At 44.4% G+C, this 27,986-nt stretch overlaps 1 protein-coding gene across 1 annotated transcript; it reads right to left on the minus strand.

Annotated features, from left to right (window-relative positions):
- Positions 1–27,085, minus strand: LOC121838442. Its single transcript, XM_042294712.1, has 3 exons — positions 27,078–27,085; positions 23,332–24,079; positions 1–504 (listed from the first exon to the last, which is right to left on the minus strand). The coding sequence occupies exons 1-3, from the start codon at positions 27,083–27,085 to the stop codon at positions 1–3; spliced, it is 1,260 nt and encodes a 419-aa protein (XP_042150646.1).
- Between the last annotated feature and the right edge of the window lie 901 nt (positions 27,086–27,986).

Consider the following 27,986-nt stretch of genomic DNA (forward strand, 5'->3'; position numbering starts at 1 on the left):
TCACTCTCCGATACGTCCGTCGAATTTCAGCATCTCCAGCTTCGGTAGCTTTGCCACCAACGTTGGAGTTTCTTTGCGGTGTCGTTCTGTCGCTTCAGACGTCGCCGGAGGTGCCGCAACTGCCTGACTGCACTTCAGCCGGTCAGTGTGGTATATCAGTGTAACTAGAGCGCTGGCCACTTGGTCCTCGTAATTCATTACGCTCTCGTGTTCTTGCTCTAAATCTCCATCTGCCACAAATTGTTCCAGCTCCCGATTCAGGGTCTTGAGCTCCTCGCTGCTGCGGCTCAATCGTTCGTGCAACAATATAAGGTCTTTCAGGTCGTAGGCTTCGTTTGAAAATACTGTACTGACCTCCTTGATTAGCCGGGTTGTTTGACCGCGACGAGCCGTCCGTTTTGTTCTGACCCGTTTCATGTCGTCAGATCGTCCTCCGGTTCTGGTAAGGGCCGCTGATGAGGCGACGAGTTCCCGAGTTTCGGCACCAAATCTTTTGTAAAATAACTGGACGATATTACTGGTTACAGCATGGATAATGGGTTTAATGGGACGATGCCCGTTTCAAGCTCGCACCGTGGCGTATAAAAGTTGATGCTTCCCCTAAGCCCCCTCTCGTGATCGCCGTCGTCTTCTCTCTTTTCGATCGCTGTTGAAAATACTGAACAGTTGCGTTTGCTTCTGAACTCTTCCGTTAGAGAGGCTGTATTAGAGAGTTTATAACTGGTCGATCGGGATAACGTTGTTTATAGGCCGCCTTTGCAGTAGGAGTTGCAAGGAGGTGACAAAGCCTTGATGATCTGCAAACATCTCCGCCTTTCCTCCTGCTTTCCTCCTCGCCGCGCTAAGACGCAGTGCATGGTGCATTGGCGACAGATCGCCGCCAGTAGGTGCCCGCCTTCAAATTGCAAAAGCTCCCCACCACTTGAGATGAACCTTCTGTAGAAACTAAGCTCTCCATGTTCTGCTCATGCTTGAGGCCGAGCTGCGTTTCCGTGGAAGACAAAGTGAAAGTGAGAGGAGGACAAACCCGTACGAAAATGTCAGATATGGGCCTGATATATTTTATATACGGCCAGATATGATAATATAAGCAGTCAAGGAGGGCTGTATTTTGCCAGATAATGGAGCTAATATGGCCGTTTTTCGCTAAATAGGTGGGCAAATACTGCCAGATCTGTCCGTATAAGTGCGTAAATACGTTTATATATCGCCATATACGCATGCAAATATAGCACCTGATAATGATATATGGGCCCGTTTCAGTCGTGCAAGCAACAAGTTACATGTACTCGCTAAGACACTAGTTGATTGATCTATATAGCACGAGTCTCATGTAATTGGTTCACTATAGTCAACATCCTTAAAGTAAAGTAATTCAAGGAATTTGGACCAATTAATCAATTGCGCAATTTGAAGATTGAAAAACAAATGAAATTTGGTTGTATGTCTGATGTGTGACAATATGACGAAGTGCGATCGGAACGCGAGTTAATTAAATAATGGATTTTAGTCGCAGCTCTTAGGCACCCGTTTCCAAATTAAGCGGTGTTGGCGTCGCCATCGGTGTAACCGCCCGCTAAATTTAGCGACAAATTGAATTGGTACGTATGTCACGTGACGTCAATTTTGCAGCGAAATCTGGCAGTGAAACTAATTTATTTCATGTTTCGCCGCTAAATTGAGCGGGTAAACACGAACCGTTAGCTTACTCAAGATGCAAGACGCTACTTCGCCGTCCCCAATCCTTTTCCCTTCGAACGGAAGCCGTTGCGCCCGGTGTACAATACGCAGCTCTTTCAAAACCGTTCGCGCAGCATCGCATCCGTTCGTTCGCGAGCGTCGGCGATTTATCGTGTGTTGGAAGTCGGAAGATGTGCTGTCCGTGGTGTCTTTTATGTGTAACTCGTTCGTAAAAAAATTTGAAACAATGTACACATGATTTGAATTTATTGGTAAAAATATATATATACATATTTATTTATCTATTTATTTGTCAACATTATGCACAAAAAATAGTCGGGTCTATTTTTTCATTTAAAATTATAATGTCGGTTATACAGCGTAAAACATAGTCTCTTGAAACTCGCATCGTTTTGAGTTCAAAAGCTAGACTTCATAGAGCTGTATGTTCACTCGGTATTGACAGCAGGGTAGACGCTACGCGTGTTTTAGGCCAGTCGTGTCTCCGGTTAGGGTGACGTGACTACAGTCTAGAATCTGGTGACAAATCAGGACATCGCACCTGCCTGGCACCCAAGGCCGCACATAGCATTCACAGCACTGTCAACCCTCGTTACAAGTGACACATCCCCTTGTTGTGGCCCCATAACATAAGCCTTTTGTTCGTGAAACCCCGCTTTGGCCTCTCCTTCCATCCTTTCCTCTCTCGCCCTAAGCTGAAAGCGTTGTAAAAGGTAAGTGGTCACGAGATTTGACGGATGACGCATTAGCCGTTGTCGATCTCGGAATGCGTTTAGCCGGACCTAGTTTGGCGTGTGGCCGCTGCGTATGCCCGCTTTTGCAAGCGATTTCTTCAAAGAAGCCCAAAAATTTTTTGTGATGCGTTTAGTATTCGGTTCTACAAACGACAGCTTGGGCTAAATCGTGTTGAATCTTCACGGGCACCTTCTCGTTTCTGTGTTCGAGTGGTGGTTTTGCCATGGCCGTGTCGACATCTCCCTCAAATACCACCTTTCAAGTCGCGTTTCGTCATCGTAAGTGCGCTGCAACCTATTTCGTGACAATTGATCGTTTTTCCTAAATGTATTCTTCCAGATTACCTCTAGACTTAGGCCGTGTCTATCTCCTGGCAGCCGGGAGAATCATTGTGCAGAATGTTTCGGCATTGGTGCGATTGCGCTACAAGCAGAAAGTTTCGATATGCCGCCGACAAAGTTTTGACGAGTCGCCGAAAAACAACAGCAATACAGACTCTTAATTACGCGTTCCAAAATTTGACGAGCGGCTTTACGGGTCGCTTGTAGAAAGATTGTTACGATTTTGCGAAATACTGGTAAACAATGCTAGGTTACCGTCATAATCTAAACCGTGAGATGTGGATAAATCACATAACGGAAAACTCTCATTGACTCAGGCTTAATATTATGATGTTTCCTAGCCGGCATGCCAACATACTTTCGCTCCTTGCAAGGGTTACCGCCTCGCGGACGGCACAAACCGAACCCCTGACGGCGGCGTCTCGGCGAGCTTGCACACGGAGCCGCCGCCAACCGATCGCCGTTATCGGCGTTATGTAACGATAGGCACAGGACATCTACTCCAAGAATGGACAAAAGCCGATGCAAAGGAGTGCACGAACGCAAACAACGGTAGAAAAGTGCCGTTGCTCGCCGCTATGAGATGCGTGCCGCAAACTCGGTCATCCGCGGGCGTACCCCTCTCCTCCCGCTCGTACTTTCTCTAACTTGACGGACACTCTGTCTCGCGGTTCATGCCGACGAAACGATCGTCGGGATACCGGGTATTCGCTACAGCCGAGCGCGGCACAGTTTACCATTGCTCCCGCTGTGGAGGGTCGAAGAGTCAGCTACCAGCATGGTAAATACCGTTTTCTTTTTATCTTGCAGATTTGTTTTAAAAGAAGCCGTGACCGCTACACTTATGCCGTTTGTACGAGAGTGATGTAGTTTGCTAATCTTTGCGATAAGTCGGAAAATTAATTAAAATTCATTAATTAACTTTAAATTAGTGAAAATAGACATATGGCTTCCGTTAGAAACTTGCTGAGCGTCGTCCAAAACCAGTAAACCAGTAATTTTTAGGAAGACTGAGCGCGTGTGAAGCGCAGTAGTGCACTGAAGTTACCACTCGTGGACCAGGTACAAGGCTGGGGCTAGATAACAGACAGAAAAATTGCGCGGGCGCCTTACCGAAACCGCTAGCCTTGTACCTGTTCCACGATTGGTAACTTTAGTGCGCTTCTCACGCGCTGAAAGACTCTGAAAATGACTGATTTAGGGATTTTGAACGACGCCCCGCTAGCTGCTTATTGGAACCGTATGTCTATTTTCACTAATTGAAAGGTTCATCAGTGAATTTTAATTAATTAGCCGAGTAATCGCAAAGCTTAGCGCCCACGTAATGTCCCCCTGGGCGTATAACTCACTCGTAGAAACCGCATAAGTGTAGCTTTAATGACTTTTTTTTTTTAAACAAATCTGCAAGAATAAAAAAAAAAAAAAAAAAAAAAAACCTGATATGGGAGGCAGATATACGCCTATTTGGCAGACCCAGATATGGATATATAAAAAATTGGGCAGATCTGGCTATATAATGCTTATATAAACTGATGTGCTTGATATGGCCAGATCTGCCCAATTTTTTATATATCCATATTTATGTTTTTTTATATAAGTCCACATCTGCCATTTCTGTAAGGGAAGTCTCATACTTAGCTAAATATGTTGAACAATGCGGTAAAGGTCAACCATTCATAATCAATTTCCGACCGGGCCGGGCGTGTACATGCGCATAAAGCAAGGCATTTCTAGCACGTCTTGAACACCTGCGTAATGGCGCCATTTATTGGGAAGGCGGGAAACTATTTGAGCCGTATTGAGGAGAAGCGCTCCCCGTACGCGCGCTCCGGGTGACTTGGTCGCAAATATAGGCGGGGTTGCGGTATTGAGACCCCACCGCTTTGACCAAAATTTTACGGGCTTCTTCAATGCCTACGTCGGAAGTCCTCCTTTTTTGCTTTTTTTTCTAACAAAGCGTCCTTCTTTACTTTCCCGGTTACAGCATGAAAGGAATGCAGAATATGGAGCAACATACAAGACCTTATAGCACTAAGCGTGTATGTAAAAAGGGAACTCAATGAATTCCTAATTTGTTTATTAGAATTCGAACAAAAAACAACATAACAATCCGTATGTCGAAGCGTGCTTCACACGGCCACTTGAGGCCCCATACTTGCGGCTAAATCACAAACTATGCAAGAAACACAATTTCTTGCAACGATGAAGTGAATCAATCGATTCCCAGTATTGAGTGCCTTTATATTATATAGCGATCTGTATGTGGACTTTCAATGCACCACGCATCTGTGCTGTCCTTAACAAATTACACATTTTGCATAAGTGTTCAAGAGCACAAAACATTGAGACGCGGTTGAGCTTCCGCTGAGCGAATACTCTTTATCAGCAATAACTGAAAGGTCTTAGACAAAAAAAAAAAAACGCACAGCTGTAATGCAATTGCAAAAACGAATCAAAGAGTCGGTTCTCGCATTTTTTTACATAATGCTTACATTGCCCGTATTCTTGTCGATCTCGCAGCACGCAGAACAAAATAGCGCCCAAGGAGCATTTCCAAAAATAACACAAAAACTGACACACCAAAACACGGCAATACAAACTGTGCCACACCAACAAAATTCAGCGACTCCGTTGACGACTGTATTTTTTCTTTGGGTTGAGATGCCCTGCAGCTTATGATGGCCATGTGATACCAATCTGTCTCGTCGACTCTTTGAACGAGAGATCGAAAGGCCATCGACAGACGGTAGTGCTTCCGCACAGGTACGCCCACGTAGAATAGTGCCAGCGGATCCTTTGACTCAGTCAATCTGGGGTAGAAAGAGCGCATTATGCATGGATTCTGTCTAACCGCGATGCACAGCCGGCCTTTCTTTGAAGCGCATGTGAAGCAGTCATGAAACGTGCCCTCGTCCGCCTGCGGGTCAAGAGATCTCTCCAATTTTTTCAGGACTACACTTCGGTGTGAATTAAGGACGTCTGATTTCCATAATGTATCTCGGGTAACGCACGGTCGAATTGCGCGGGCATCCAAAGCCGTTTCTAGTTTATTAATATCGTCCACGATCGGTTCTGGAATGCGAGCGACCAGCCACGAAGTCAATTGGCCTTTGAAGTACACCGAAAGGGAGAAACTGCCCAGGACCCATGCTAGGACGACAAAGCGGCGACTTGTACAGAAGCGGCCAGAGGCTTGCAAAGCACAAGACGTCGAATAGAACGTCGCAACAAGGAAAAGCATGGTGTCGTTGGCCAGAGTTATGCCAGATGTAGTAGCATCTAATAAATCTGAAAGACCGAGTGTGATGAAGCAGAATGCGAGACATAGCGCCAAAAAAATCAGCGACAGCTTCGACCCTACGAGGACATACTCTGGTGTGATTGGAATTGTGCTTGATTCCTTAACGTAGAACGTGAATGTTAAGATATTGTTGACTATTGGTAGATCAAAATCTCTAACAAGTTCCCTAGAGACTTTCAGAGAGAGCATAAGAATATCAATTTTCTTGGCCCGGTAATATAGCTCACTATCCCCTACTGCGAATTCTGTCTTTACTAGTGTTGCATTGAGGAGGCTCAGTGCCTCTAGTATTATTTTTCTGCTGTAGGTATCGCAAGTGGTGAAGCCTTTTGATATGCTGGGCGACGCTCTGCAGGCTATGCTTACCGGCTTCCCGGAAAACGAGCGGAGACTACGCGGGACACTTTTCCCTAAGTAATTTCTTAAAGAGTGATCGGTTTCTTGCAGTTTATAGTCGCGGGACCGATTGGAACCCATATCAATGGTTACCATTCCAGATTTCTGGAATTGCGCCGAAGCAACGCAACAACAAAGCCTCATCTGGTGACTACTAAACGCGTAATGAGAACGTCGGCATGTCTCGAAATGTCCGATCACCAGCCATATTGATGCATACCAAAATCTGTAGTCTTTGGGAACTGGTTCGATGCAGTCTTCTGGGGTTCCTCGATGACGGTACGTCATAAGAAGGGTCCGAAATCCGTACAGAGCGTTCTCTGCAATCAGGGACCTTAGTTTGTCCCAATGCCCGCACCACCGTGTCCCTTTCACATCGAGGCTCTTCTGCCATTGAATATCTTGAGCGTCCCAAGATCCGCCGCAGCAGACGAAAGAGGCATCCTGGTCCGAGCGAGTCCAGTTGTGAAGGACGGAATTAAATTCTTGAGTTGACTCACTGGAGCAGATTGCCCCTGACATATAGATGGCGTTAGACACGGCAAGCAGACAGAGCATACTTCTCAAAGATTGGAGCACCATACCGGCACTGGCGTCATCTACTCCTTACTGAGCTCGATGCTAAATAACGACGAACTAATTTTTATATGCTGAGAATGTCAGCCAGCGCGCGGCTTTTATACTGGGGTGTGCTTGCCTTCGACGCGGACCTTATTGATTCAACTCCTTGTTTTTGAGCACACAGAAAATAAAATGCAGTTCCCTACGGAAAATAGAGCTCGCACGTTGTGCGTGCTGAGTACCTTCTGATGTGGCTCGTTGATATGGAAATTAGAAGAACCCGGAATCGGTTTATTGACGCCAGATGATGTTATAGCGTGATATATTTCAGTGTTGATGTTGTTGCTGTCTGAAGTAATTTGTCCAAGAATGTTGAGACGCAATCATTGAGCGTACCCCAATATTTTGGTAAAAATATTTTTATGCTCATTTCTAAGGAAAGATTACAGTGTATAATGTGGCTCTTCTTTAATGATATTTTCTGCTGCTTTTTGAAGAAGGCTTTAGTAGATATGAGATCTCAGCACGCAGGTGCTGGAAGGTGCCAAATATACACTAAAAAGGGCTGGGTTGCAATATATATTATATAAATGTATAAGGCGTTATATTGAAATGTTCCCAATTAAGTATTGCTATATTTAATGCATCACAGTCGAAATCTACGCTCCTCATCGACTGGAGAAATGCGCGTGTCAATAAAATATTGCGGTCAGATAATTTTTCCAGCGTGTCTATCCACCGACCGATGTCCAGTCCATTGACAAGTTGCAAATGTTTAAAACACGTGGAGCGCAAAAATGTCACACAGTTTTCAGAGAAAAAAAAAAGATTATCGGACCTACAGCACAGCTTTCTGCACGGTGTGTCAACGCTTCCGCTTCCGACGTGTCAGGACTTTGCAATTTTCAGTAAGTAACAAGAAACAGATCGATGCAGTATTCTTGGGCTTCACCAAAACGTTTCGCAAAGTTTGCACGACACAATTCAACCGAAACTTTAAGCAATTATAATTTTCGAACACTTGACTGACTGCATTATATTTTATTAGGGAACCGAGTTTCTTTTTTCTCAAGTAACATTCATTCCTCGTCAATCTTCCAGCCTCGTTGTGGGTGCATCTAGAGTAGGTTTTCTATATATAGAAAACCTACCATTTGGCGCACCACGTGTTCTAAACATTTGCAACTTGTCAATGGACGGGATATCGGTTGGTGGATAGACACGCTGGAAAAATTATCTGACCACAATATTTTATTGACACGCGCATTTCTCCAGTCGATGAATAGCGTACATTTCGACAATAAATGCATTAAATATAGCTTATACCTCATGGGGAACATTTCAATGTAACGGCGCATTACACGTATTTAATGTAAAATGCAACATGGTCGTCTTTACTGTATTTTTGACATTTTCCCGCACCTGCGTGCTGAGGTCTGATATCTACTAAAGCCTTCTTCATAAAGCAGCGGAAAAAATCATGAAAGAAGGGCCACATTATACATTCTCATCTTGCCTCAGAAATGAGCATAAAATATTAATTACCAGAAGACTGGGTACACTGAATGATTGTGTCTCAATATTCTTGGACAAATTACTTCGGACTGCCGCAGCATAAACATTGAAGCATGTCATGCTATAACATCATCTGGCATCAATAAATCGATTCCGGGTTCTTCTAATTTCCATATCAACGAGCCACATCAGAAGGTACTCAGTACACACTACGTGCGTGAGCCATTTTCTGTCGGGAAGAGCCTTTGTTTTTTGTGTGTTCAAAAACAAGGAGTTGAATCAATAAGGTCCGCGTTGAAGGCAAGTACACCCCAGTATAAAATCCGCGCGCTGGCTGGTATTCTCAACATATTAAAACCGATTCATGGTTATTGAGTATCAAGCTCAGTAACAAGTAGCTGACGCTAGTGCCGATATGGTGCTCCAATCTTATGCTCTGTCTGCTTGCCGTGGATAACACCATCTAAATGTCAGGGGCAATCTGCTCCAGTGAATCAACTCAATAATTTAATTTATTCCTTAACAAATGGACTCGCTCGGACCAGGATGCCACTTCCGTGTGCTGCGGCGGATCTTGGGACGCTCAAGATATTCAATGGCAGAAGAGCCTCGATGTGAAAGGGACACGGTGGTGCGGGCCTTGGGGCAAACTAAGGTCCCTGATTGCAGAGAACGCTCTGTACGGATTTCGGACCCTTCTTATGATGTCCCGTCATCGAGGAACGCCAGAAGCCTGCATCGATCCGGTGCCCAAACACTACAGGTTTTGGTATGCATCAATATGGCTGGTGATCGGACATTTCGAGACATGCCCACGCTCTCCTTACGTGTTTCGTAGTCACCAGATGAGGCTTTGTTGTTGCGTTGCTTCGGCGCAATTCCAGAAATCTGGAATGGTAACCATTGATATGGGTTCCAATCGGTCCCGCGACTATAAACTGCACGAAACCGATTACTCTTTAAAAAATCACCTGGGGAAAAGTGTCCCGCGCAGTCTCCATTCGTTTTCCGTGAAGCCGGTAAGCATAGCCTGCAGGGCGTCGCCCAGCATATCTAAACGCTTCACCACTTGCGATGCGTACAGCAGTAAAATAATACTATAGGGTAGGCACGTAGCCAGGATTTTGTTGGGGGGCCATGATAAAATGCTGTATTAGGGCGAGGGGGGAGAAGAGGTCCCAGCAATAATGGAAGATAGCCAGGGGGCCCATGGGGCACGTAGCCAGGGGGGGGGGGGGGGGTCTCATGGGGGCGGGCCCCATGGGCCCCCCCCCCCTGGCTACGTGCCTGCTACAGGCACTGAATCTCCTCAATGCAAAACTAGTAAAGACAGTATTCTCAGCAGGGAATAGTGAGCGCAAATAACGAGCAAAGAAAATTATATTTTTATGCTCTCTGAGAAGTTCTTTAGGGGCCTTGTTAGAGATTTTAATCTACCAATAGTCAACAATATCGGAACATTCACGTTCTATGTGAAGGAATCAGGCACAATTCCAGTCACTCCAGAGTATGACCTCGTAAAGTCGAAGATGTCGCTGATTATTTTGCTGCTATGTCTCGCATTTTGCTTCATCACACTCCCTGTTACAAATTTATTAGATGCTATTACATCTGTAATAATCGTGGCCAACGATGTCATGCTTGCGACGTCCTTGGCATCGACAAAGGCGGGCACCTACTGGCGGCGATCTGTCGCCAGTGGACCACGCGCTGCGTTTTAGCGTGGGGAGGAGGAAAGCAGGAGGAAAGGCGGAGAAGTTTCCAGATCATCAAGGCTCTCGTCACCTCCTCACAGCTCCTACTGCAAAGGCGGCCCATAAACAACGTTACCCCGATCGACCAGTTATAAGCTCTCCACTACAGCCTCTCTAACGGAAGAGTTCAGAAACAAACGCAACCTCTCAGAATAAATGCAAACCAGTACTACTTTTTTCAGCGGTCACTGTGGTACTCGAGCGTGACCAGGTCGTAAGTATTGGCGACTCCAACTCTCTATAAGTGGCGCGGCTCGTTTAACAATATGGCAGTTATAGTGAGGACGGATATGCGTGCTGGGTGTTCCAGTTGCGGAGCCTGTCTTGTCTGCTGGCTTCGCTCGGCGATACAAATTATTCCCGCTTATAGAAGGAAGCTAGTGTTCTGCGCGCGCACGTCATTTCTTTATCCTGAAAACAACACACAAAAAGGAGGCACTAGTTTCGCCAGCAGGCACGTTTTGAATCAGGAACGAAACTGGAACCAACTTATATTTTGGACTTCACTTGTTACTACAGGTGTTAATTTCGGCTTCTCTCCTAATTCACGATAGGTCTGTTTCATTCGGCTAGAAAGTTCTGAACTAGTTTTGTGCGACTTCAGAGAAGTGCAGGAGTCGTGCAGCGGCAGCGCAGAACCAGTGCAGGCGCCGCGTTAGGACTGGCGCTGTGATCGACATCCGGAGTACCGATAAAACGGATGCGCAAGGCGTCGTCTGCTTTTGCCGTCTGGCTGTGTCGCCATGAAATTTTGTCTGCTAGCGCATGATAAGATCGTTCGCGGTATTTTTATATTGCTTTCTTTGACAAAAATATTTTACATGTATGTTTCTTTACATTCTATTACAAAGTGCGTGCAGCATCCAATGAAACATGTCTGCATTTTATATCGTCTGATTTCGTGCTGCGATCGCTTTCATGGGCATTTCATCGACCACGTACACCTGGGTACCTTCGCGAGATCAGGATGACGAAGTCCCGTCAAAACCTACCGGCGGCAGCAGTAGCGCTCATCGAAGGCGAAAGCGATGATGAGCTTGACGACATCATCGTCCTTGCCTCGATTGTTTCGGCACGGACTGACAGGGGCAGGGTTCCCTGTACTACGAAAAGGTGGTCGACACCTACTTCGATTTCGAATTTAGGCGCTTATTCAGGCTTTCGAGAGAGACACACGCGGCTTTGGCTGGTCGACATGAAGCTTCGGCGCTTTACCCGGATTCCGTTGGGGGACGACCGCACATTTTGGCGGAGAAGACGTTGCTGATTGTGCTTAGTTACTTAGGCACGAGAGCCACAATGTACCAGATTGCGGATCGCTTTGACATAACGGAGTCCTCCGTTCACCTCTGTATTGAAAGAGTGCTGAACTTTCTGAACAATATCAGCGCACAAATAATCACCTGGCCTGACCAGGAAACACGTCGGAGGAGCCAAGCCGGCTTCCTGAGGAAGACTAAGGGGAAAGGGCCCCACAAAACGATCGATTGATGAATTCCAAGTAGAAATCCTGCGACCAACGGAGTCTCCGAACTCTTACTACAATCGGAGCAAGTTTCATTCCATTGTTCTGCTGGGTATCTGCGATGATCAAAATCGATTCATTGACGTCTGCATCGGGTTCCACCGTTCAGCGCACGACGCCCGCATCCTGAAGGAGAGCCCCGTCTTCGAGGACTCGGAAGCCAAGTGTGCGGGTCGGTACTGCTGGGGGACTCGGCCTATCCCCTGCTGCCATACGTCACGATTCCCTTCAAGTCTTCAAAAGCGGCCCTGCCGACTTGGAAGACTACGTATAAAATGAAGCACGGTCAACAAGGAGTGATAATTGAAAATATTTTCGGGCAGCTCGGGCAGCGATTTCAGAGAATGTATTTAGTCGACAGCGTCAGCATCAGACAGTGCTGCCTTGTCGTTATGGGCGCCTGCGTTCTCCACAACTTCTGTAATGCAGAGAGAGACTTTTTCGATGACCTGAACAACGCCCGCCCGCCTGACCAAGTCACCAACGGCGACGACCACGCGATATAACCGGACGACGCCACAAGGAGTCTCTCCGAACGGATCTGAGAGGCCATTGCTAAGGCCGAATGTTAGGAAGCGATATCTACACCTGCTCTTGCAAAAATAGTATTCGCCTTTTTTTTTTAGTGTGTGTGTGTGTGTGTCTATGAACATACGAAGATGGTACTTGAGCTTTGAAAAATGAAAGGTACTGACTTCATGAAAACCCGATTAAACAAAGTAACGGGTTATTTCTTTCCTTCATTTCGGCGTACTGTAATATTTAGATCCAATATCCTACTACATTCGTATCGCTGAACACATATATGGGGGCACGCACAGGTAGTCAGTGCCATTGACTCCTAAAACGAAACATTGTTCCTTATGCTATTTTCAGGCTAACAATCAACAAAACTTTAGAAAACAAACTAGATATGGCGGTAAAAAAATACATGCTACAAAACTCGGAAATAATTTAAAAAAATTAAGAACGAATCAGGGAACTACAGAGGAGAGGCAAACAAAACCAGCAAGACAATTTCAACAAATTTACTGTACGGCGCAATTGTGCACCAGTCGAAATAGTAAAAGTTAAAACTAAAACGGCCTGCGAAACAGTCAAACTGTAGTGAAGTGCAGTGAAGTGCATGAAGCACGTCTCTTTTCGATGGCAGTCACGAGGCGTCCGAGAAGAGCCATCCGGTCCTTGTGTCGCTGCTTGCGACTGGCCTCCATGTCGGCGAAAACCTTGAGCAGCGAGTCCAGGGCGGTTTCTCTCTTTCTCTTGCTCGGTGTGCCAGCCGGAGCACGCTGGTTTGAGGGCGGAGCCAGCCCTGAGGCAAGGGAGGAGGGTCCTGCCTCTGTCCCTCGGGAGGTTTCAACCTCGGTGCTGAAATAATTTTGTTTAATGTTACGTTTATTATACGTTTCTTTAGGTACTGACTTGGTCTCTCCTTCCTTCTCAAGCACACTTCCAGGCGCCAACAACACGGTTGGTGCATTGTGGTGCTTCTTCTCGAGGTTGTCTCGAAGCTCACTAAGCCACAGAAACAGCACGTTTACGAGTGATGACCGATATTAAGAATTAGTGAACGTATGAACTCCTCGTATTCGAAATGCAACGTAGAAAGGCCTGACAAGTTGTTCTTGATTTGGCGTTGTTGTAGGCTCTTTTTAAAGACTTCCACTTGCTCTCGGCCTGGTCAGCAGTGACAACGCTGTCGCACTCTCCGACAATGGTGTCGGCCAGCTGCTGCCACAGGGCTCGTTTATTCCTAAACATTATGGTTACTACATATTAGCATTTATTATAAGATATCCTGACAAAGACATACCTGAAACCCCCCTTTGTTCTCAGACACTCTTTTAGTTCCATATAGAAGCCGATAAAGGACTTAGTCTTCACGGCACTCTACAGCGGCTTGTCGACGTCCGTTGTGGGAGGACACGCAGGCTGCAGGACAGCTGCGTCTGCGTCCGGCTCGGAGTCATTGACGAGCGTAACTCGTTCCCCGTCTTAAAGAATAGAATACGAACATTGTAAACATCGATGTATAATCGAGAGGTAATGACTGGCTTAAGCAAGTCATTCACCACACGTAAGCAAGGCTGCGTAAGCAAGCCTATGCAGCCTTCTTACGATTTTTAATGCATCTAATTCGAGATAATTCCTACCCTTGGTTCCGTACACCATCCCGTTTCCGTCCACTACGGGTATACCATTTTCGTCCTCGAGTGGGAAGACTTCAGTTTCTACGTTATTGTGTATAACAAACATGCTTTACATGAGCGAGCACAGCGAGAAAGAAAGAGAAGAGTCGTCTGCTTTCGTTGTCTGCTTTCGTCGTCTCTAGAGCACGAACGCTGAACTGGCTTCGGAGCCGGTGCAAGCATTTGCTGAACTGGGACTGAACTCATTCAGAACTAGGATGAATCAAACGCGCCAGTGCAGCGGTCGTGCAATTTCCGGTTGAATCGAATGCGCCAGTTCTTGCACTGCGGAACTAGCTCAGCCAGTTCAGGCGAATCGAACTGACCTGATGTGTCTCACAGCGTAATTATTGAACTGTATATATACGTATATATTTGGTGCTTTTTATTTTTTAAAGATTTTTTTTAAAAGAAACCATGATTATGTTTTTTTATGCGACTTGTGCGGTTTGTGCCAGTGAGCTCTGCGGTCAGAGGGACATTATGTGGGTGGCTACTTTTTCCAGTAAGTGGGATAATTGATTAAACCTCGATAATTATATTTTAAAGTAATAAAAATGGTGTTACAGTTCCAATTAGGAAATGTCTCAGCGTTATCAAAATCCAGTTAATAAGTAATTTTATGAAAGACTTTCTGCTCGTGACAAGCGTAGCAGTGTACGAATGTTGCCACTCGTGGAACAGGTAGAAGGCTGGGACTAGAAAAGAGGCGTAAAAATCTAGCTTGCTCCTTACCGCAACCGCTAGCCTTGTACGTGCTCCACGAATGGCAACTTTATGCATTACCACCCCTCTGTATAAAAGAGAACTGATAACTGTATAAAAGGAAACTGATAGCGTCGCTGAAATAATGAGATTATTAGGTCTTGAAATGCTTCAAGCTAACCGCTTTGAAAAGAGGCAAGATTTGTCGTGCCCAATACGAGGGTAGATTGAAAACTTTGCGGAAAAAAGGAAAACAACACATATTTTGATTTAAGTTATGCTCCGAGTTTATCCGACATAATCCCCGCGAAGCTCGACTCACTTGGTCAGGCGTTTCTTTAGCGTTGCTATCCCCTCCGGGAAGTAATGTTCTTCGAGATCCCCTAAATAACTGTTCACAGCTTTCTTCCCTTCTTCATCCGACAGATATTTTTTTCCAGCCAGGAAGGTCCTGAGTATTGTGGATATGTGGCAGTCAGAGGGAGGCAGATTAGGTGAATATAGTGTATCCGGAAGGGGTTTGAACTTTAATCCTGTCAGTGTTTTTCTGTGCGACTGCACTTGAATGGGCAGGCGCTTTTCGTGGTGAAACAACACCTGTTTCTTCAGCATTCCCGGGAGTTTTTCTTGAATTCCTTGTTTCAGCTTGTCCAGAAGTGTTATGCAGTATTGGCCAGTCACATTTTTTTTTAAACAATCAATACGCAAAATTTATTTGGCGTCCCAAAAAACTGATGCCATTACCTTCCCAGGTGACTGAATGGTCTTTGCCTTCTTCGGAGCCGATTCAAAGAGCCCAGTCTAATGTTTCCATTTAGTATTTGTTTCTTCTTTATAATGGTGGACCAAGGTCTCGTCCACAGGTACAAATGCTCGCTTTGTATTTGTTCAATATGCTTAAAACACTTGCAAACTGTCGGCTCATGTTCGGATTCGAACGAGTTTTTACTCCGGATTGAGCAAGTGAGGCATCCCTCTTGGAAAAAAGTTACTTTAATCCTAATTTATTGCGTAGAATAAGGGAATCTCGTCCAGAAGAGATACCCACCTCTTCCTTAAATCTACGTACTTCTATGCGGCGGTCTTCTAAAAAAGTCATCGATTGTTTTCAGAATTTTTGGTGTGGCAGCTGTTTTTCGACGTCCTTTTATATGGTTCATCTTCTGTGTCCGTACGACCACGGTTGAATTCGGAAACCCAAAATCCCATGGTGGAAAAACGAAGGGGTTGAGTCACCAAGAACTGCATTCAACCTTGATTTGATTCCCGTCACAGTTATTCCCTCCAAATAAAAGCATCTGGTGACCACTCGATTTTCATTTTTATTTATCATTGAAAATGCTCATGGTTGTTCGACTATAGTGCTTCTCAAAGCCAGATTTTTTTACATATAAATCTGACTTACGTTGTCATTTTATACATAAGAGTGGCCAACCTAGCGATATAATACTATTTTGGAAAATAGGGCCCTACCGGTGATTTCGGGAGCCTTTCACTCTAACCTCCTCTATCGGGGTTTAACTCAACTAAATCTCTCGTTTTGCATAACTTAATTGTCGCGAGAAAGCAATCGTTCAAAGAGCACAATAATGGTCAAAGAGTTTCGCGCATATAAGGATACATTTAAAAGTTTTATTATTTCAGGTCAATTACTGTATGCAACAAGTTTCCAAAATTACTGTTGATAGTACAAAAGTGTAAATATTCATTGTGAGTTTAGGATTCGCGTCAGTTTGAAAACATTTTGTAAATAATGACCTTGATTTCTTCTATGCTACATTTTGTTTTCGTGCTTTGTTAAATTGCTGTTTCTAATAGTTTTCATTTGGGCCTTTTGCACTGTACAGTCTTTCTCAGGCTCGGAAGCGTCTGCAGTACTCTACAGGAAATGATTAGTTAGACAAAAATATAATGAAATATTGTTAAATTGGAAATCTACGAATGGCTCCAAGGAATTTTGAAAAATTGCTTAAGGAGTTACAACTCGGTGTCACTAAGCTAAATGTTTATGCTCAGAAGCAGAAAAATATTTGACTTCCATCTCGAGTTTTATAATATCGTACGAAAAATTCGACGACACGAGAAAAAGAAAGTCCAACAAAGCGAAGTCGGAAGACAGAGCTGAAGTTTTGTTTCACAAATGAAGATAGCGTAAAATATAATCTCAAGTAAAGGAACAGACACACGGGCAAGCGCTGATTTGCGACTGATGTTTACTGAAAAAAGAGAAAGATAAAGCAGAAGTGCAAGTAAGTATATAAAATTAAAAAAACGACGAAAAAAGACGAAAACTGGTTTTGATATAAAATTAGGAAACAAGAAAATCAGTATGAAAATCAAGTTACACTTACATATGCATTTTCTACTTGCCCTCGTATATGCGTTACCTTTATTTGCGTAATGCATAACCAACAAGCCCGTCAAATGATCCTGGTGAAATGTTATTGCCACTGAGCCATTTTTATATAAAACGGAATAAGCTCCCTCGCCCTCCCCGTCACCAGAGCATACGCCCGTCAATCACAACATCTTCAAAGTGGAACAAATTTACCAGCTCTGCTAATAGTAAGGCCGGTAGGCGAAGCATCTGATTATGAGGGAGGGGAAGGGGCGGTTAAAGTGAAGCGTGTTCTTCGGCATCGAAGGAAGCTGAAGCTTTTTGAAGGTGTTACGCTGGAGTCCGGGGTAAAGTAGGAAAGTTAACGAACAGGATGTTTGCTGAAATAAAATAAAACAAAAAACAGTCCAAATTTATCTACGAGTCCACGACTGCCAAAGCCAGATTTCGTCAGAACGACACCTGACGTTGTGAACGCACGTAGAATTTATATAAGTGAATAACATACTGCAGCTAGAAAGAAAATAGGGATTTCCTTTCTGGCTGCGAAATTTTCGACTGAAATGAATCCTGAAGCTGCCCGCAATACACCTTATTTTTAGAGAATATTAGGCTTAGTTTGATGTTGGGTCCTACAGAAATTTGATGTTTCTCTTCTATGTGTTGATATGAAAGACAAATCGTTGCACTTCCTACACTCTACTCCAAGAGCCGGTGGATGAGCACGCAGAGGAAGATGGCCATCACGTTGTGCCTTCGGGGTTGCTTAAAGGGCCGCTCGGCTGGTAACATCGGTCGCACTGGGGCTTACGATGGAAGGAATCATGGCAGCCACAGAGTAAACTGGAGAAAAATGAGCAGCGCTCAACCACTCAGTTTGCAGACAGCACAATCGGGCAGTCGATCAAATGCCAATTATTTGCCTTAGTAATTTGCCTCCATCTGGCGTCCCTACGCAGTGCACACCTGGTCTTCAACAAACATTCCTAAATGTGTAATGTAATAATGTTTGTACTTTTAGCAGTACCCTTTAGAATTATTTCGCGACATTATTAACACATGAGACACAAGTTAGATTTTTTTCTGGTAACATGCAATACAAACGAAAACCAGAATTTTTGACAGAATGGATTACCCATATAAAAAAAAGCACGTTGTAGGCCAGAGAAAATAAGTTTTACAGCTGCTTTTACGGCTGCGTTTAGTTATTGAGGGCGAAGCTCCTTAGGGTGTAGCCTTGTCCGTCCATCTGTTGGTCTGCCCGTCCGGCCGGCGTCCGAGCTCACATAAAAAGAAAAAAAAATGTTTGCGCAGTCGCCAGGATTCGAACCTGTGCGGGGAGACCCGAATGGATTTCTAGTCCATCGCCTTAACCACTCGGCCACGACTACGGGACGAGTAGGGGGCTCTGAGACGTGGTAGTAACACAAGAGCTGGGATTCCTGTCATGGATGAAACGTTGAGTGGCGTTGCAGCCGCTCAACGTCTATACAGGAGAGGGCGCTGCGGTCAAATGCGTATATAATCGCGTTAAACTTTGCATACATTAGCTCAACGTTTATAGACGAGAGGACGCTGCGGTCAAATGCTCAAATGCGTATATAACCACGTTCCATACCACACATTCTTTTTCTGACATGGACCGTTGACTTAAGCAGTGGAGATCCGTTCCAAAGGCTTCTAGCGGATTCAAGCTGATCCGGTAGAAAAACCACTGGCTCTGAATTTAAACGACCATAAAACAGTAATAAAAGTCGAAACGCAACCCGGAACTCAGCGCTACGTACGAGTAATAAAAAAAATCAGCACCATCTGCACTACCTCTCAACAATAAAATCAGTATCATCAGCACCACCAGAACATCACCCCAATCAACATTATTCAGCACGTGGAGTTGTTTTGTGTAGTTTTTTTTTATTATGGTGTCTCCTATGCGTGCGTTTAAATTTTTTGTTGCTTATCGCTGGTTAGATACAGCAATCTATAAATTGTTCAATAATAAGCTAAATAATTTTGTATTCCTTTATGTCTGGGTCTCTTTAGCCAGCGTATTAGAGCTGCCTATTTACTTAGTTGCTTTAGCCGTACACAGCGCCTTATTTGGTCTTTTCTATGGAATTTTTATGGCCTACCGTATGGGTGTCTTTAGATGGCGTGCTATAGCGGCTATGCGCTATTCTACAGTTTATATAGCCATCTATGGCTCCTTGTTGGGATATCCTTCCGCAGACTGAGCCTTGGTCAGCGCACCCAGCTGAAAAACGCCCCTGCGTTTCTGAGCTGAGAGGGTGGTAGGCGCACGAAATTTTTATCACTCGACTCCTTTATATGCGCCCAGGCAAGAGCAGGAGTGTGATCACTTGGGGGAAGATTTCCGTATAAAATTACTAGCGGTTCCCCGGGTACCTGCTAGATATAGTTTCCCATGTTGCCGTGGCTTTCAGTGCTACATGAAATTTCGCTCGCTACAGCGTATTCGAAGCATACCGAAGCCATCAGTGTGCGGAATGTCCTACCCATATATCAGCAGCAAGCAAATTCTTCAACGAAGCTCTAGAAACACTTGCTATGCGTTTAGTGTTTGATTTGGTAAATGACAGATTGTGCCACAGCGTGTTGAATCCTCATGGACACCGGTGGTCCCACGTACGTTTAAGAACACTACTCGCTATAAAATTTGTCGAATCTATGCTTATTGTGGAGAAAGCCATAGGTCCCTTTATGTGCCAAAGATTTTTAATCGGGTACCAGACAACATATTTTAACTAATTCTAACCATAGGCTCAAAAATAATCTCAAAAAGTTATTTCATGATACTTCCGTGTGATAGATATACAGTTGACATTTAGTGAATGTTTTTGCGTACTTCGTTTTTTCCTGTTTTGACCTGCTGTTTCTATTAGGATCGTGTTGTACTGCAAGGTCATGCCTCACAAGACTCCCTCGGCTTAGGCAGACCTGCACAAGTATTTGCTCATTCTTATAATAATTTTTTTTCATTTCATTTATTTAGATACCTTCATAACACTATAAGGTGACGGGTCGGTCGAAGCCAGTAGAGGCTTGAAGGACAGAACCCAGCAAATGGAATGTCACAGATAGCATAAAAGAAGTCCGTAGAGCACACATTTAAAACATCTATCGCACTATGTGAGAAACAGAAAATAATTACTCACAATATCCCAGCAAACATATTAGATACAACATATAACACAACAGTACATTATTGAAATTGTACAATGAATTAAAGCGTAAAACTGTTCAATAGATTTTTCAATTTTCTCCTATTTGTAGCTTCAAAGAAGTGGTCGGGGAGTCGGTTAAAAATGTATGGCACATAATAAGAGCGCTCTCGCTTACCATATCTTGTGAAACACCGGGGGATTATGAAGCGATCCCAGGTACGCAAATCTCTGCGGGGCACAAAGGGATGTTTAAATTTGCTACACCAGAAATGAGAAAGAACAACACATTGCAAAAAAAGTTAATGGAAGTTAGGTAGTTGTAGAGCCTCAAAAATGTCAGCTTCTGGTGCAAGATCATAATGATAACCAACACTTCTTAACAAATTCCTAAGGATGCGGTCAATTTTAGTTTGCCATATTTCTGTACAGTTACCAAATAATGTGATGCCATACCTTAGTATACTATAAGCAAGAGCAGTAGCAATTGATTTTCTAACGGCAAATGGCATAAACACCCTATTATTGTAAAGTAAGCAGCACACACTGCGAAGCTTGCCAGAAACATGGGTTAAATGCGTTGACCACGACAAATCTGAATCAAAGAAAATGCCTAAGTACTTAACAGTGTCAACATATTTCAGGGAGCTACATGTACAATCAAGGCAGCTGGATCTGTGTAACATAAATGATGAGTCCAATTCTTCACTCTTCAGCGGATTCCTGAAGCAAACAAGTCTGGTTTTGGATGTGTTAATAGTAATATAATTGTCATAAAACCGGTCCATTAGACGTGCAGAATCATGTTGCAATAACTGCACAGCATTGCGGTAATTAATGTGACTAGAGACAAGTAAAGTATCATCCGCATACTGAAAAATTTTGCAACTAGTGAGCCTTGTTGAGATATCATTAACAAAAAGATTAAATAACAATGGAGACAAAACCGATCCCTGGGGCACACCGGCTTTTAGCATCAGCCGAGCTCTTTTGAAATTTCCTATAGATACGATTTGGCAGCGGTCAAGAAAGAAATTTTTAAGCAATGCAATAAATGGTCCACGGAAACCGAAATTCTGCAGTTTAAAAAGAAGCATCTTATGACTGACCGTGTCAAAGGCCTTGGTCGACATCAAGAAAAATTGCACATGAACATAAGTTTCGATCAAAAGCACTGTGTAGTAGGTCAGAAAAATCTTCCAGCAGTGGTTGAGTGCCCTTTCCAGCAACAAAACCATACTGGTGAGGCGACAGGATGTTGTGAGTTTCAATGAAGCTGGACATTACAAGATACAAATGCTTTTCCAAAATTTCTCCAATGCAAGGTAATACAGAAATAGGGCGATAGCACTCAGGCTTGTTAGGCGATCCTCCCTTGAGAACAGGCTTCACAAGTGCTGTTTTGAGTTCAATTGGAATGACGCCAGAGACCAAGAACTGATTTATCATGGTGAGAAGTACGTGCTGAACATGTCCAAAGTTTCGGCAGCGATCATTAATACGAATTGTATCAACACCAGGAGATTTATTGCGTTTTAAAGAAAACAAAATGGAGTGTAATTCTTCTATTATGAGAAGAGGAAGAAACGCCGAGTTTGATAGACTAATACTTGCGCTCGAGGCAAGCGGTTTAAAATCACTGTCTCGCGCAAAGCCCGATGACGATACAAAAAGTTTGTTAAAGTCGTTTACTACTGATTGCAGATCTGTGCCGAAGTGTTTTTGAAGGGAGTCAAGAAGCGAAGCCTTTTCTCCGCGCCCTGTAAAATAATTAATCAACTTCCATGTTTCACGTGGATTCGATCTTGCCTCAAAGAATCTTCGCTGAAAGGAGCATCGTTGGGCAGACCGTATAATTGCATTAGCTTTGTTCCGAGCGCTTCGATACTCTGCTTTTAACTGCAAATTGTTTGGTGAACGACGGGAACGTGACCACAACGTATCTTTTTCTTTGATTGCAGTCATAATATCAGAATTAAACCATGGCTTATACGACCGTCGTTTGAAATTAACCTTTTTTTTGGCGGCACAATAAAAGGATTGAAATAACTCGACGAAAGCTTTATAAACATTGGAAGGTTCTATGGACACCAGGAGTTCGTTTCAGTCAAAGGCAGCGACCAAAGCATCGAATTGTACCGTATCCGTTATTGAAATCCACGAACAATCGCGCCTGGTTCCTTGCTCTTCGGGTACCTGAGCGTCTAAACGACATCCAACGAAGTAATGATCGGATAGTTTCTGAGTAATTACGGCGGATTTTACAGACATATCCGGAGCACGAATATTGATATGGTCAATACAGGAAACTACTAATTTTTGAACCACAAGTGCTTCTCTTGTGGGTAAGGTGATAATATTTTCAATGCCATATTTTGAGAGCAGAGTCAGATAATCAAAAACTATTGATTTATTAGGTTTTGAGAGTATCGATATTTAAATCGCCAATGACGCAAAATTGTCCTTCCGTAAGAAACTGGTTAAGCACAGCATCTAGTTCAGCAAGAAAGAGCGAAACATTTTCTGAGGGAGGCCTGTAAACCGCGAACAAAAATAAAGAAAAATCTGCCAAAGAAATTTCAACAGCCAGTGTTTCTGCATGGACAAGAGATATGCTCAGAGGCGATAGTAACCATTTATCTTTAACGTATATAGCAATCCCACCACCTCTACCATGATCACGGGTGTAAAATGACTCCTTATATCCATCGAGAATAAATTGATTGCATTGCAAAGATGACAAACCAATTTCAGTTAGAACGAAAACATCTATCGACGCGGTAAAGGTATTAATTACTGCACGAAACTCATCCCAGTGTTTACGAAAACTTCGAATATTTACATGAATAAGTGTTAAAGAGTTATTAGAAAGAGGGCCCAAAAGCTGAATAAATGAACTAATGTCTGGAACAGAAAAACAAGTTGTCATGTTTTACACCAGTAGCAGAAGGTCGTTTTTTGTGTTGATTCGAATGGCTGGTGCGCCTTCGGCTTTCCTAGCAAAAATTTTAGAGTTCTTGGTCCACACAAAACGGTATCCTTTTCCTTTAGCCCCCGTCCTCGTCAGCCAAAAAAGCTCCTTATTCGCAGATGTAAGGTTGTCGTTGAAGAATAGCTTTGGTTGGTTTTCTGATTGGCACAGCCTGTGAAGTCTACCACGTGCCGCCATCCAAGCGTCTTTTAGGGTGACAGAGGCGAAGCGAATCAAAATAACCGGAACTGAGTCCGGCTTTTTGGTCAGACGGTGAATTGCCAGGATATCTGACGACTGAGGTGTTGGAAGGTTAAGGGGCCTAGCGAGATCACTTATGACCTTCATTAGATCCTCACCATGAGAGAGCGGAAAACCATGCAGTTCCATGTTGGAACGACGGCTGTATTGTTGCATGTCATTAAGCTCGTCTTTCAGTCTCTCAATGGTCTCCGACTGCTTTCTCATTGTTGCCTTAACCGTGTTAACCTCCTTTTGAAGTTCTTTAACTGCCTCTTCATTTGTCATAGCCAGAGCGAGCACGGAATCGTACTTCAAGCTAAAAGAGTCAACGGTCGTTTGTAATCCTTGGACCGTGTTGCGAAGCTCTTCGACAGCTGGTTTTAAGGCCAACAACTGATCAACCTTAGATGGAACAGGCAACAGCGTCTCCACACTTGTCCTCAATGAAAGGAGCTGGTTAAGAGTGGCATTGATTGATGCCAGCTGACTGGTGAAGGGTGCGAAATCTACAATCTCCTCCCTGCTGCCGTCGGTACGGGAGGATTCATCGACTGAAATGTCACCGCTAAGATCGGATGGTCTGAGGGTGGCGCCGCCGAATAAAAGTTTATTATTATCATTACTATTATTATTATTAGTTAGCTATTTGTCCTCTCCTGTATTTTCTTTCTTCGTGTTCAAGTATAATTCTAAAGTTAAAGCTGATATTTTTACACGTGTGTACCAACAAACTCAACTCTTAACCGTTATTTAGTGGAGTACGCGGCTTCGATTTGACGTAATTTTTCGGCTTTGATCATCTTTCGTGCCACTAAAGCGATTCCAGTCATTTAGTTTGATGGCGTTTTCGATCGCAGTTACCCTTTAACAGATATCAATCTGATATTCATTAAAAAACAAATAAATATACCCCTTCTGAATAGAATAGATTGGAGGGTTTTGATATCTAGAAATAAACACTTTGTTTTCACCTTGGATACGACAGAAGCGCTTGAAGCCATTCCTAGCCAGCCAAGTCGGCACGCAAGAATGTTTCCCCCATTATCAGAAGTCGCGACATCCACGCGCTGCAGCATGTGCACACTGCCCAGTGGAAAGCTGCTACAAAACGGATGACCGCAGAGAAATCGTTTCTTCTTGTCAATACGCGCCGTGAATTGCGCCCACGTGAACAGAAGACGATGCTAAACAACACCTCTAATTCGCTTAAACAAACGAACAAAAACTATGTAAAAGCACGACAGCCAAGTGGGGTGGTCGTGCGAAAAGTAGTAGGAAAATAAGTCTCAGAAATTCACCGTTAGGAGCATTGTCTGACCATTCTAAGGTTTTTTTTCGTATCGTACCAAAAGCAAAAACAATGATTTTGTTTTTTGTTGCCGCCGCAAGTTGGTTTTATAAGAATAGAAGTTGTCGACGTCGACGAAAACCCGCGACCGGACTCTTAAGGCCTCACCGCACTAGCGTGAACGGCGCCGCCGGGCGGCACCGCCGTCCGGCGTCCCAACACGAGAAGTCCACATTGGCCTCCGTTTTGCAGGCGTCACGTGACAGCACTGGATCCCGCGATCTGCCCTCCTGTCGGATTTCCCTCTTTTTCGTCGTCTGCTCTTCGTTACATTCTTTCGTTCCGCACTCGCTGCCTACATGGTAGGAAACCATAATGACCTGGTGATCAGCGTGAATGTGATTATCCTAGTCTGCTCGTTGATCTTGGGACGTCGCCGCGCTCTGAAGGGAAGAAGGCGCAGGTTTTGGGTCCGGCCGAGTTGGTTCTACCGAAACACCGAAGGACAGGACAGGTCTGGCGCGCCGCCGGTGCTTTGCTGATCCGGCGGCGCGCCAGAGATGACGGCTACTTTCGAAAGTGTCACAAAATCAACACGACATCCGTCACAACACAGACGACATGCAACAAGTGCCACGGAGAAACTCACTCGTAATTCCGAATTCCTCACCTAAAATTTCCCAGCGGTTGTTATTAGCGTCCTTATCTAGGTAGTCTGTCTGCGCCTTGTCATATAAAAAGGAAAGCAGTCGCACAGTTTCAAGGAACCGCTCCGTTGAAAAAGGCATCGGGGGGAAATAGGGAGAGAAGACGACACGAAACACGTCCTTCGGAACGTGAAAGACGCGCCGAGGACCGGCTTGAGCGTTGCCATGGCATCGCGACGTCATTATCTACGCCTCCTCCCAATTGCTCCTCTCTTCTGCGGCGAGCGGCGCCCAGTTCTGAACCGCGCACGGAGCGGTTGACTCTGCGGCGCCGTAAGTCGCGCCGTTGAAGCCGAAAACAGGTTTGGGTCGGCAAACGGCAGCGCCGACCGGCGCGCCGCAGGCCTCCGCGACGCCAATGTGATCGTGCCTTTAGGGCGCTTATCATAAAGTCAGTCGAAAGTAGGAAATCAGGGTTATGCGTAAGGGCGGAAATCTATTAACTGAGTAACATGAAATATCTCCGAGCGCGGACATATTTAAAAACAAAAACCGGTGCAAAAAAAAACAAAAAACTTCACGTAAAGTTTGTATCCGAGCGAGCAAAAAAGAAAAAAAAAACGCGTTGAGTAAGTTGCTTCAAGGCGTAAAATCGCGCGTTACCTCGTCGAGGGGAACACGCAAGCGAATCGCGCGATTGGCGATCGTGAAACGGGAAAGAATCAGAGACTCAAACCGAAAAATAAAACGTTTCGGTTACAGTTACGTTTAACGTTTCGTGTTGATATGGCTTTCGTTTCGGTTATTTACGGTTTTAATTTTTAACGTTTCAACCACCGTTCCTAAAAACAATCCTTTTTTTGTTATAGCGGAGCTGTTCAGGGCTAGCTTCTCCAGGATCGTGTCCACCAGCAAACAAAGGATGGGACAAAACTCTGGACAACTACCGCCATCTATGACCGACGGCGGCAACCTTTCCAGCCTTTCCATTTTGGCTTGTAGACTTGCGGCCGGCCAACGTGAATCAACTGGCTATATGTCCTCGCCAATTGACATAGCTAATCGTTTTTCTGATTACTTTAGTCACTGCTATTCTAGTTTTAGAACTGCCAGTGCTTCAGACAACATTAACAACACAGACTTTTTATTTGCTTTTACTGTCGATGTCTCAGTAGTTCTTGAGGCGATAAAAAAATTAAAACCTAAGTTCTCAACGGGAATAGACGGTATAGCCAATTATATTAATAAAGCTTGTTCCGATATATTTGCTCCATTTTAGAACATGTATTTAACCTATCTCTCATGAAGGGTACTTTCCCTAGTTTGTGGAAGTCTTCTATACACTCCGTGCGGGAACTATAGGGGGCGCTTTGAAAAACGCGCGCAGCGCCGCTAGCGGAGGAGCTGGCGTTCGACCGTGAGGCGCGTTCAGCAGCCTGCGGCGCCTTTTCGTATGCCAAGTTGTGGCGGCGGAAGCGCGCGAGGACGAAACTTTTGCTTCTTGAGCCGATACGTTGAGGGTGACATTGCATGAGTGCTGGGGCGAACCTAAGAAAGGCATTTAGCTGTTCTCCACTTCTTATATATTGAGTTTGAGTCGTTATTAGGGGTAAATTCTCTAGTTGCAGCCAAAAAAGGAGTTGGAGCGATTTTCCGAAAAATCGCTCCAACTCTTGTATACCCACCCTATCATAGTCTCAATAGAGACTGATAGTATTTTGAAATAAATAAATAATAAATAAAGACGGCCGCCACCATAATTGCTCTGAGTGGGAAATTTACTTTGCTCGTCGCTGTAAACGTAGGACTGCTGGAACGATGATATTGGAGGCGAGTGAGATGTTCACTAAGTTTGTGCACGAACTGTGCCAAGTTTGATTAAGACAGCAGGTGTGAAAGTTAGGTTTCTAACGAATAAAAAAATAAAGCTGTACGGTATATCCAATATTGAACCCAAAATGTTGTGTTATAGCGGGCTGTGCAAAGTGCAGATTTGGGCACACAGGTGCTTGGACTTGACAGTAACATGACACCGCACTTATTATACAAAAAAAGGTGTTATAGGCAAACCAGATGAAAATTTGGTTTGGGCGGCGTAACTCAATGGGAACCGGTTTTGACCATGAAAAGGCTGTCAAAAGAATACCACTGGTCGGGGGGGGGGGGGGTGGAAACTTTAGAGGTAGGAAGGGACTAGTGGACTCTACTTCCAATTGAAACAACTTTACGAAAGGTGGTTCCAAAGCCGAGAAAACAAAGTTGTCGGCCAACACACGGTTTGGCCGCCAAGGGCTTTTGCGGTCAGCTGTTGTGTAATAACCTGTTGTGCGAGGTGCTGATTTTCGGCGCACAGGTACTTTGACATGACCGTCACTTGGCACAACAGTTATTATAACAAAAATGCTTGGCATAGCGAAACCAGGTGGAAATTTAGTTTGGGCGGCGTAACCAAATGGGAACTGGCTTTTACCATCAAAGGCTGTCAGATATTACCACTCATCGTGGGAGGTGCACACTTTATTGGTAGGAAGGGACCAGTGGACGGTACTTCCAGTTCGAACCACTTTGCGATGGGTGGCTCTAAAGCCGAGAAA

This window comes from Ixodes scapularis, unplaced genomic scaffold (genome assembly GCF_016920785.2).
Source record: "Ixodes scapularis isolate PalLabHiFi unplaced genomic scaffold, ASM1692078v2 PGA_scaffold6__148_contigs__length_123643588, whole genome shotgun sequence".
NCBI classification, from domain to species: domain Eukaryota; kingdom Metazoa; phylum Arthropoda; class Arachnida; order Ixodida; family Ixodidae; genus Ixodes; species Ixodes scapularis.

Excerpts from the sequence above, each read along its gene's own strand:
- LOC121838442 (XM_042294712.1), bottom strand. Across the intron at positions 505-23,331 it reads TCAACGACAACCTTACATCT|TTATTTTACAAAAGATTTGG; the intron begins GCGAATAAGGAG and ends AATATCGTCCAG.